The following is an 11,932-nucleotide window of genomic DNA, read 5'->3' on the forward strand; positions in this document are numbered from 1 at the left end:
AAATCCCAGAAAAACATTTGCCTTTGTCGTAAGACATGCACGTTTAACCGTTTAATAGAACTAAAGCGTAAACTCTGAATATCATTTGAGCAAAGGATAAAAATGGGATCTTAGAGTTAGTGTTTTGTAGTTGGAACATTCATGTCCAAATGTTTATTAATTCAAAATTCACCATCAAAAAACTGCATCAGATACTGCTCACTTTCTACAAGGTGATTAAGAACAAATCATTTTGATAAAATAACTGACTGCCGACAACATCCTTTAACTCATGGTGCAAATGAAAGACATGACTACAAAACTGAAAAATCTATCTTAGTAAGAATTTCCACCATGAACAGACTATTTTTTTGCTAGATTTAGTAATAACTTTATTCTTTAAATATTCCAGGAGTGAGGCTAATGTGTGTGACGGCCGTTTAAAAAAAAAAAAAAAAAAACTCAGTATATTTATTAAAGGTACATCTGTATTAACAGCAGTTGAGTTAAAATCTAATTGGATTAAGCTGATCATGTCAGACTTATTTTTCAGTGAAGTAACTCAGATTCAGCGCCTGGAGTAAAGAGAGGTAGTCTGGCACAAACAAACATCTCAAGGATTAAAAGGGGAGATAAAGATCACAGATTCTTTTCACAAACGTGAAGTGGAACTATTGGCTTTGGTTTAGTCAGCACAAGTTAAGAGTAGTGATCCTTATCACATACTGACCTGCTAATTAAATCAGTGTTGGCAACCACTAATATATATATTAAAAAAAAAAGAAAAAACACACAAGGCCATCTGTGAGGACTCTGGGAATGCTTGTAATGAGTACAGAGAAGAAGAAAAAAAACACACAAGTCTGCGCTAACTATTAAGACATTAACAAAGTCGCCCTTTAAGTGCAGGAACATCATTCACTTACAGGGTCAGAGAGCCAATTAAAAAAATAATTTAAAATGCAAATTTCTCAACTTCACACTGCAGTGTTCTGTACCTTATCTGAACCAACTGTCCATGTCACACCATTCAGACTCGTTCAGATAATGCACTCAAAATATTCTGTAATATACAAACCAGTGAGTGTTTCACGTAAAAAAATAAATGTCAGCCACAATTTCCATGTCTATACATTCTCCTTAAGACAAACAAACTACAAAGAAAAAAAGAACTTTGGATATGCTTTTGTTCAAAATTAAACTATTGAGTTGTCTTTTCTCCCCTTCAAGTATAGTACATCGTCATGGATCCGGTCTCCTCACGGCTACGTTCCCTCTCTGGGTCACGAGGTCACCCAGGCAGCATCAATTCAACCCCCCCCGCGTGTGCTCATCCTAACTCCTCAGCCAACCTTTTAGGCCAGCACACCCGACCGGGAGGGAGGGGGAAGGAAGCAGAGGGCACGGTGTCGGCCTGGTAGCCCGGGGGAAGTTGGGCCTTAAGAACAGAGCAATGCGAGCCAGATTAACCGCGGCGGCTGAAGTCCTCTGAAAGCCGCATGCAGCGAGCGGGCTACTTCTTCCTGTTGTGTTGCCTCCGCGCCTGCAGCCTCTGGCGAGCTCCGGATGGCTTCGATCCCGCTCCAATAGAGAAGGAGGGAGCCGCCGGGGAACCTTGGGATAGAAAAGACATACACGTGCACGTCATTTCTCGGTTACGAGTTTATGACCAAAGGGGATTTAACTAAGCTATGTTTTTAATGTTTGGTCCGTGTATCACTCGTCATTATTGCAGAAAGGTGTAGTGAAAACCGTACAAGACATCTAACACAGTGATTCCGTTGGACCCGTTTTTAATGATACGCGGGCCTTTGCATGGGAAAATAAAAATGTGAATAAATAAATAAAAATGCCCAAAAAATTCATCCTGTGATTTTATTTTGAAGAGACTTTTTTTAATGCAGCGGAGTGTCTGTCCGTCCATGTTTTCAGCAGCGTGTGCCAGGTTGGGTCAAACCATTCTGATATGGGGGAGACATTGGGTTTTTAGGATAATTAAACATCCCGAATATGAAATTCAGCTTATGAACTTGATTTTGAATAAATTTGAGACGTTGAGAATGTTCCTCGATTTGTCATTAAGGGGTGATGGTGGGTCCCGGAGCCAGCTAAATCCCCAACGGCCTTTAGCCCGCAGTAGAAAAACACATTGTTGTGTTACTTGGCTGTTTGATCATGGCTCCGCTCACAAACTACAAGTTCTATTACATTTTTTTTTTTTAAGTGTACGCATGGACTACTTACCAAAAGGACCAGCGTTGAAGTTTTGGACTGGAGTTGCAGGGCTGCCAAAGGGAATTGGACCTGCAGCAGAAACAGCACTCTGGCCGAAGGATGGGGTAGACGTCCCTGCAAAGAAAGCAGTGCACAACTTGAAAAAAAACAAAATAATAATTCCAATAATGTAATTCATTCAATATTTTTCAATAAAACGAAAGCTGTGCACCCTCACAGGCCTTTCTTCTTTCACGGCGACCCTCATCAAGAATGTTTCTCATTGAAAATATACTAAAAACGTGTGAGAAATGTTTTACACACACAGCGTAGCAGAGTCCTTAGACCAACGACAATTGGGAAACCAAGAACAAAAATCTAGATTTTTAAATACCCTCTGATTTTTAGACACAAAAATCAGAGGGTAGGTTTTACCAGTTGTGAAATCCCAAATCCCCCTGTAGTGTAAATACTTACCAAAAGCTGGTTTGTCTGTAGCAGCAGCCCCAAAGTTGAAGCTTCCCATCTGTGGTGCAGGATTATTGGAGACCGGGGTTCCAAACTGGGGGCACGGCATAGCAGCACCAAAGTTAAACCCGCCGGGAGCTGGCTGGGCGGCGCCGGCGGGTGCCTGCTGAGGAGCAGCACGGCCGAATGCGAAGGTGGCCGAGGGGGCGCTCTGAGTCTGGCTTGTTGCACCGAAACTCGGCGGAGCAGAAGCTGCGGCCGAGGGAGCCGTGGTGACACCAAAAGCGAAACCAGCGGAGCTGGCTCCAAACGCCGGTTTAGTTGTGGGGACAGCGGCAGACCCGAAAGGGAAAGGAGGCGGGGCGGTGTTGGGAGCGGGTGTGGATGAGGCTGGCCCGCTGCCTCCGAAGGAGAACTGTTTTGGTGCTGCCGTCACAGAGCCGAAGGTGGACGGCGCTGTGGAGCCGAAGGTCACCTGCGTGGCCGGAGCCGTGGAGCCGAAGGTCACCTGCGTGGCCGGAGCCGCTGAGGAGCCGAAGGTCGCCTGCGTGGCCGGAGCCGCTGAGGAGCCGAAGGTCACCTGCGTGGCCGGAGCCGCTGAGGAGCCGAAGGTCGCCTGCGTGGCCGGAGCCGCTGAGGAGCCGAAGGTCACCTGCGTGGCGGGAGCCGCTGAGGAGCCGAAGGTCGCCTGCGTGGCGGGAGCCGCTGAGGAGCCGAAGGTCGCCTGCGTGGCCGGAGCCGCTGAGGAGCCGAAGGTCGCCTGCGTGGCCGGAGCCGCTGAGGAGCCGAAGGTCGCCTGCGTGGCGGGAGCCGCTGAGGAGCCGAAGGTCGCCTGCGTGGCCGGAGCCGCTGAGGAGCCGAAGGATGCCGGTGTAGCCTGAGGTGCTTGAAGCGACGGCTTTCCAAAGGTGAAGTTGGACTGGCTGGCGGCGGCGGTGGTGGTGGAGGCCGCGCTGGCCATGGCGAAACCTCCAAATGAAGCAGTGGTGGTGTTCTGGCCGGGCGCTGAATGGGCAAAGGGAAACACCTTCTGGTTGGCTGCTTGTGGGTCTTGCTGTGCGGCACCGAAAGAGAAGCCGCTATTGCTGGAGGTCGTGGTAGCGGCAGCAGCGGGGGCGGCCGCAGCCGTTGTGGTAGCGGCTCCAAACTGGAACGGGCTCCCAGTATTGGAGGACTGCGCCGAGGCTGAGCTGGTGCTCGTCGTGGATGGTGCTGACCAGTTGCCGAAGAGGGATTTCACGGCTGGCTGGGCTGTGGGCTGTGTGGCGGTGATGGAGCCAGTGGTGGCTGCGGAAGTGGGGAGACTGGTCATGCCGGGGAAACCAGATGATGTAACGACGGTGCTGCTTGTTGAGCCAAACATCGAGGACACACTACTCAAAGACACCGTAGAAGCCGGGTTCGTGGTGCTGTAGGGGGGAGGCTGTCCAAAGCCGGCGCCCGCAGTGGCAGCGCCAAAGATGGGCGTAAAATTACCGGCGGGAGGTTTGCTCTCAGTGGCTGACGTAGCTGCCGAGGTGGTGGTGGCATTTGCGGCGGTGACAGAAAAAATTGGCTTGAACCCTGAAGCCAGCAGAGGGTTGGCACTGCTGACGGACGCCAAGCTACCGGCTGGAGCGGCCACAGCAGCGCTGGGCGGGTAGGAAGGTGAAGACCCAGCAGGGGTGCTGATCGGACTGGCTAATCCAAATAGGTTTGATCCGGTCACAGGCAGCGCGCCGCCCGAAGCCTTGGAGACCTGACCCAGCACGAGAGCGAAGGCAGAAGAGGACTGGGAGGCCGCAGGGCGCTGCGGGGTCGCTGACGGCGTAGAAACCTTCAGGGTTAAGCCCCCGGAAAGCACCGGAGTGGTTGTTGCAGACACTACAGACACAAAACAAATGTACAATCAGTGCATTCCACGTAAAAAGGTTGGCCTTTTTGAGGCTAATATTCCACAGATGCCGTCAGAACTTCAGTTCAGTGGCTGTACCTGTAGCAGTGTTGGCAGCAGACGTAGAGCTAGACGGAATACTGATCTTCATCTTCAGGGCCTCCAGCAGCGGGTTGGAGGCCGCGGTGGTCGTGCTGGCGCTGCTGATCGGGCTGGGGTCCAGGTTGATGACTGGGATGGCAGAGCTGGAGGCTGTGGGCAGCGGAGCTGCCAGCAGGCTGCTAAGGGTGGTGGTGGTGGTGTTGTATGAGGTCCCCAGCTGGGAGGTAAGGGTGGCTGCCGGTGGGGAGGCAGACTTCTCTGGCTCAGAAGCTGACCGAGGACAAAATTAAAAGGAAGGTCAGGTCAAATACATAAAACTTTTGAGTTTCCGCTGGAAGCAGAATTATCTCAATGCTACATTAACAATGAGTCTCTGTGTGTGAATGCAGGATAACCGTGCAGCATGTCTCAAAAAGTGCAAAAGAGTTAACTGGTGCATTCCTGTGGGCCCTCCCACTCACCGGGTGTCTCCAGGACCTTCTGGATCTTGCTGAGGGCAGCTTTCTTCTCTTCATCCAGGTCTTTCACAGTGATGGTGTAGCCCAGCTCCGGAGGCGGGGGCTGCAAATCAGCGAACACAAGAGAGTTGAGAAGAGAACTCCAGGTCACGCTGACACAGGACTGTATGTCCCACTCCTTACCAGAGATATATGGTCATCCCGGTTGCTGGACACCAGCTGGATCTTCCGTTTCCTCTTTCCACCGCTCCCAGTAGAGTCAGCTGAGGTAGTGAATGGGACCTTGGGTACCGGAGTCAGTTTGGCTGCAACATTGTGGTATAGAGGACAATAAAGTGAAATTTGACTTAAAAAAGGAGTAACACTACTACTATGCAACCAGCTCCAGTGGTGTCATGATGGGGGAATTTCATACAATACCACGGATGAAAGTTGAAGATAAATATAACTAGGATGTCCTTCCCACAGGATTTTTGAGATAGTTACCTCCCCCGAAGAAAATGTTAAAATTTGAATTAAATCCGGTGCCCGTTGAGAGCAGAGCCTACAACTATGTTTTCTAGTGCAAAGTTCCTCAATGTATTCAATTGAGGAAAAACTTCTGGCAAGGTTTCTTTCAAGAAGAAAAAGAATACACCGCCCAGATGTAAAAAGCCCCCCCCCCCCCCCCCTGTAACCACCACAATTGGGAATCTGAATTATTGTTTAGTCGGATCACTGCACCATGTTGAACTCGCAGGGGATTGTTAATATAAGAAGCTTGCGTCAACAGCTTAACACAGGGATACTGCTGTTAATCAGGTTAAGAGTTTCACACAGGTTAGCTCCAGGCTGGAAAATGTGATGCAGAACTGAGTCTAGAAGAGGGGGGGGGGGGGGGGGCAGATCTATTTATCTATTTGGTTTGAAGGGATATAAAAAATTACGTAATTAAGTAACATCATGCAGCTTTAACTATTGATTAAAATGCTCAGTAATATTAACAGTCCTGCTAATCTTCAGCAGAGCTATACTACTAACAGGACTTACAAGTCACAGGTGCCTTGTTTGAGGCCGTCTGGTCTGACCTCACCGAGGACGCTGCACCCGGAGACGGCCCGCTGTCCTCTCTGGCAACGAAACCACAAGTTACAAACTGCAACTTGTTTCAATGTGTGGATGACTAGCGGGGGTCCGGGCAGAGACTTACCTGGGTCTCTTTGAAACTCCCTCTGGAGTCTGCGGGCGGGACGATCCCGGGCTGGACAGCGGGGAGCTGGGTGCCGACCGCTTCTTCCGCTGCGATTGTAAACGAGGAGGTTAAGCTTAACACGTCCCCTCTGCTTGTGCGAGCCCATGTGCACTGCACGGCTGCATATAGTAGTTACCTGGCTGAGGCCTAGGGAAGAACTGTAGGAGCTCTGGATAGGGTTCCTCCTTGTGCCGGGGGTTCCTCTTGGGGCGTGCACCCCACTGCCAGAGCTGATGGAGGACGTGCGAGACCTCTTCATGATGGAGTCTTCCGCAAGGGAGGGTACCCCTCTTTTCAGGTTACCTGGCCTGCCGGGGGGGGGAGGACAATTTCCACCTACATTTAGACTGCCCCAAATACAGTCAGTAAAAGTGCTGCGGCATCAGGAAAGTTAAACTCACTTAGGGACCAGCTGTGACGGTGCCCCGTTGGGCAGAAGCGTCTCAAAAGCAGAATGTGTACTTCCACCGCTGTCATTACGCCTTGGGAAAGGAGAATGAAACTTAAAATAGGCCGCATGCATGAACAAGGTGCAGAATACCACTGAGTTAGAATATACAGAGGTACGTTATAAAAAGTAAAGCTTAAAAGATTCTTTTTTTTTAGACATGTGAGGTTGCGGTCTTCATGTACCGGTTATATTGATGGTCATTCAGACATGTTCCTCAATCAATAATGTAGACTACGGCTTTATGCGGACACAACAGTAAGGCTTAAAGAGCCACCACACTATGTGGAAACCATTTAACTGGAAATCCATTCATCACCTTTTGCATACGGTACAATTGAAAAGTGACATAAGGAAAGCGTGCTTGATACATCAAGTTCATTTTTATTGAACCTCTTATTTAACAGTAATTTAAATAAGAATGTCCTGCACAACTGTAAGTTAGCTCTTTTACAGTGTGTCATAGTTTATGCCACAGATGAGATTTTTGTGCATAACAGATAATAGGATATCAAGCAAGATGTATGAAGGTTTTACAAGCCCTCTGTGGGCTACTCTCCTGTCAACTTGCTAACAAAACTTACACCATTTATACTGTAAAACAAAGTTTGATAACAGAGTCTGTTTTTAGCTTTTTACCTTCTTTTGCTTTTCTGCTCAGTTGTGAAGCTTTTGTCCTCATCTTCCACTTCTCTCTTGCGGCTTTCCTTCAGCACCTTGAGCACGCTTTCTCTGGAGCAGGGGTCCACTGGGGCCCTGGGGAGCCCTGCACAACTCAGATGGTTTAAACTAAAAACAAGAAAGTAGAGGGGGGGCCTCTGGTCAAAGTTTGTTCATTCAAACAGCAAAGCCACAGCAGCACAATTAACAAAATAGGCTTTTCTTAAGCACTGGACATCAATAGCTAGCAATGTATCAAACCTTAGCGGACACCGTGTCAGAGATACTTAGCACAAAGAACTTAAAGGCTGAACACGAAAACTAATCACAAGTTCTGAAAGCACACGTTGGAAATGGTAAAATAAGGACAAAATCATAACAACTCTTGGCATGGATGTAGAGACCTGGGGGAGCTGTGGTGGTCCGGCCGGGCGATCTTCACCGTAACGGGGCTGAGGGCGGCCGGCGAGTTACGGGGGCTGAGGATGTTCTTCTTCCTGAAGCCATCCCACTTGACGGGAGGCAGGACTCCCACTGAGGAGACACCTGGCTGCTGCAGGGGATAGTGGCGCTGGGGGGTGATGGTGAATCTGCCCGGTGTGCCCAGCGGCTCCCTGCAAAAGATAGAAATTATATAATGCAAGAGAAGATGCATATTGACCAGAATGCATCTATAATTGTCCGTATCTGCCCAATACCCTTTATAGGGTCTTCCTTGACTGAACGGTTGAGTTGAAACGGATACTTCATAACGACTTTAAGTTAATTGTTAATGTAAAACATTGTGAACATTTAACGTTAACTTCTGGACGCACCGGTAACGTAGTTCGGTTATTAACTTGGCTTACCCTGCAAATGAAAGCCTCCTGTTCGGGGTGTACACAGCATGGTTGGGTCGGGACAGTTTTTCCCGCAGCTGCTCTCGGGGGTTTCTACCCGCTCTCGGCCTCACTGAGTCGGCGGGTGGACCTTCGGGTTTTCCGATGTAACTCCCCATGAGGAAATCCCGAGGGCTGAAAAGAAAAGAGTCACTTGCCAAGGATTCCCTCCGATAAATCCCAGTTTCAACGAGCCGTTCTCTAAAGTTTCCCTCCGCGTCCCGGAGCTCGGTTTTGTTTCTGCCGCTCTTGGTTCTCCCCCGCGAGGCGACCGACACGCCGGTCCCCCACCAACCCCACATCCACCGCCGGAGCCCGGATGGTAGGTTAACCCCAGCTCGGGGATCGAGGCCTAGCCTGGCGGGAAGTAGTTGTCCGCTGAGATAGCAACACACAATGCAACACAATGCAAGAAGAAAACACACAAAAAGAAATGTAGGAATAAAACAAAGCGCGAGACTAACCGCGCCTAGAGCTAGGATAATCGCTAACGTTAAACGTTTCTCTCTAGGTGACATGGCGGCAGCGCGCCGCCGGAGGACTCTCATATCCCATCATGCTGCTCTTCTGACGCTACTTCTTCTTCTTTTGTTTTAGGAGCGGGGCGTGGGGTCGTAGCTTAGGCGATGTGGCGCCACATACCGAGCTGGAGTTAAAAAAAATAGAAATAAAAAACGTGAAGGAATCATACAATAAGTACAAAGCAATATAGACCAAACTTTGTTGGGTGGTCAGACTGATACTGTTTGGATAAACTTTGGAGATGAGAAGAGAAATGGACAAAGTCCAGAAAAGAATACCTTTGAGTTAAGACCCTTTTTTCCCCACACTACTTTTTAATTTGCTTTTTACTTATCACAGACAACTGTGTTCAACAAGAGGTTTATTTTGATTAACCGCAAAATAAAGTATTTAATAATGTCACAATAAATACACATGGCAAACCTCATACATACGGTAGAACAACATGAGTTTTGACTGCCCTGAGATTCATACTCATGAAGTTTGATTGTAATAATTTACATGGTTAATGCTAACTATTTCAGTCTTTCTTGATATATATATATATTTTTTTCTCCATAAACCAATAGAATTGTGCACAGTCTTGAGTCTTTTGTTGATACATAAGCTTAAAGTTGTCATAAATGTTTGCATAGATACATGAAAAAATGCAATTACAACTTTTTTTCCCTGGGCAATCGCACAAGTCACAAACACTTTATTGAATGAACAGACATCCCCCGACCTAAAAAGAGATTGCCACAACTGTTATTTTAGCCCACATTTTCTAAAACGCAACCTCTCGTTTCTTTGCTGTCTCTTGCGCTGAGTGGCAACATTTGGACTTCAAAGGTTTTGTCAAATGCACCATAGTCCACGCGAAAAGCCCCTTTCTCCAAGGAAATGCACGACTCAAAGCGGTGACCCCAGAGGACCTCGTCCTCCGTGTAGGATGTCCTCGCCTGGCATGTCATACCTGCATCACAACAAAGCATCAGCAGGTCAGCCAATGGTCACTTTATTGGAATGAGACCGGACTAAAATTAGGAACAGCGTTAGCATCAGGGCGTATGTAATGTAGCCCTTCACGTTGCCTATGGCCATTACTGTGCATGCGACTTTTTTCATCCCGTTATGGCATTCCATGCACATTTGGCAAGGGTCACAATAGATGGAACTTATCCGTGTCCGAAGGATTAAGTTTAAGATTACGGTATTTTTAGGAGCTGTGCTATTAAACCCTTAGCCGACTCTTCCTTTGGGGCAGGAAAGGATTATAAAATGTTATGATCGGTCATGAGTCTTGTGCCTTGCCTTATGATGGAGAAGATGACCGCACGAGACTTCAATAACCTCTACACACCTGATGTTTCCACGATGCCCTCCAGGATGACAATGATCTCAAAGGTCTCCCTCTTCAAACGCTCGGACCCCAACTCCCAGAAGGGGCTGCTTTCGTTGATGACGTGCGTGATGGTCTGGGGTTCAACCAGAAGCAATCTGTCCCCCCCGGTGTCGTAGCCCAGGTTGATTTCCGACTGCTCCAGTGGGATGAACTCGCCCTCCTTGGTCTGCCTGGATTTGATCAGCTTGGCTCGGATTTTGGCGTCCACCATGTGGCTCACTCTCAAGTCTCCGATGCGGAAGAGCATGCACAGCTTCTCGTCACGCTCACATATGACGCAGTGCTTGCTGAAGATCAGCGTCTGGGCTCTCTGCTGCGGGCGGGAGATCTTAACAAACATGCAGCCCACCATCAGAGCATCGATGATGGAACCCAGGATGGACTGGGCCATCAGGAGCATCGTACCCTCGGGGCAGTTGGCTGTCACCATCCTCAAGCCGTACCCAATAGTCCTCTGGCTCTCCAACGAAAGCAGCAGGGCAGACAGGAAAGTGTCAACATTTTGGAAGCACGCCTTCCACTCGGGGTCGTGAACATGCGCAATGTCGTCCCGCAACCACGCACCGAAGAAGTAGATTCCGCCAAAGGCCACCCACGTGAGAATGTAGCACATAGTGAAGACGAGAAGGAACCAGCTAAACTTGAGGTCCACTACGGTGGTGAAAATGTCTGAGATGAAGCGGCTCTTGTCCGCGATGGGCCCCAGGTTGACCCTGCACTTGCCATCCTTGGTGACGTAGCGTTGGCGCATGTTGCCGGCGGTGACGTGCAGCGAGGGCTCGTCGCCCAGGAGCTTGCAGCGCTTCTTGTGGCTCTTGGCGCCGTGCAGCTGCTCGGCGGCGGCGGCGGACGCAGGAATGTTGCCGCTGCCAGTGGAGCCTCTCGATGGCCACCTGGAGCTGAAGCGCTTGAGGCCTTTGCTGTGATGCAACCGCTGAGGCCTTGGCGTCTCTTCTGCCGGCTCCAGAGGAGCTGCTCGGGCAGCGTGCGGTCGGGTCTCTCGCCCAGTTGAAGTCAGTGCGCGAGACGAATGGTCGCAGGAACACGGGGAGGGGGAGGCCTCCTGGGACGGTGGGAGTGACGAGCACTTAGCGGAGTTCAAGTTGTGGATGAGAGAGTTTCTTTTGGAGGTCATCATGGCGGCAACAGTTGATTTAGCTGAAGATTTAACAAAATAATAAAAATGGCAGCTTCTCTTCTTTTCTTAAGCTGCGTACTGAACCACAGTATGTGCTTTGCAAACTACTTCAAAACCCCCATGTACACTCAACAAGTTTGAGGTGAGGACAAATCAATGTTTCCTCTCCAGCAAAAAAAATGTGAAATCAGAAACATCAACTTACTGCAAACTGAAGTCTGCGGGGCTCCTTCCTGGCGAGACCTCTCTCCTGCTCATCACAGAGGAGATCCTCACTGAAGATCCTCAAGATGTGGATTACTCTTTAGGTTTCTCACCTGTTTGAGCATTGAAATAAACAGAATGACGTCAAATATGTCGGCCTTTAGCAGGGAACTAAAGCTCTCATGTTAGCGCTGTCCCAAAACTTCTATGCAAGGTTTTGTGTAAATTGACAAGAACGCAGTAATGGTCACGGTCGTGTTCAAAAGGCTTTGGTATCTTACTCAATCCTCAACCTGCTGTCAGTTTCACTAACAAATCCCCAAGAAAACCCTCGACACACTTGTAGATGATCCGGTGCTGTGTACGGCGATGT

The 11,932-nt window shown here is 49.0% G+C and overlaps 2 protein-coding genes across 2 annotated transcripts; both read right to left on the reverse strand.

Moving 5' to 3' along the window:
* Positions 1–120: 120 nt before the first annotated feature.
* On the reverse strand, positions 121–8,879 carry pom121 (POM121 transmembrane nucleoporin). Its single transcript, XM_037467660.2, has 13 exons — positions 8,282–8,879; positions 7,838–8,047; positions 7,413–7,562; positions 6,727–6,807; positions 6,462–6,633; positions 6,284–6,372; positions 6,124–6,203; positions 5,278–5,399; positions 5,098–5,197; positions 4,634–4,906; positions 2,671–4,524; positions 2,224–2,328; positions 121–1,593 (listed from the first exon to the last, which is right to left on the reverse strand). Exons 1-13 carry the CDS (start codon positions 8,857–8,859, stop codon positions 1,493–1,495), a joined length of 3,915 nt encoding a protein of 1,304 aa, XP_037323557.2. The 5' UTR covers positions 8,860–8,879; the 3' UTR covers positions 121–1,492.
* A 625-nt stretch (positions 8,880–9,504) lies between these two features.
* LOC119215479 (G protein-activated inward rectifier potassium channel 3-like) lies at positions 9,505–11,668 on the reverse strand. Its single transcript, XM_037467687.2, has 3 exons — positions 11,561–11,668; positions 10,176–11,375; positions 9,505–9,788 (listed from the first exon to the last, which is right to left on the reverse strand). Exons 2-3 carry the CDS (start codon positions 11,353–11,355, stop codon positions 9,586–9,588), a joined length of 1,383 nt encoding a protein of 460 aa, XP_037323584.2. The 5' UTR covers positions 11,356–11,375; positions 11,561–11,668; the 3' UTR covers positions 9,505–9,585.
* Between the last annotated feature and the right edge of the window lie 264 nt (positions 11,669–11,932).

This window comes from Pungitius pungitius, chromosome 16 (genome assembly GCF_949316345.1).
Source record: "Pungitius pungitius chromosome 16, fPunPun2.1, whole genome shotgun sequence".
NCBI lineage: Eukaryota > Metazoa > Chordata > Actinopteri > Perciformes > Gasterosteidae > Pungitius > Pungitius pungitius.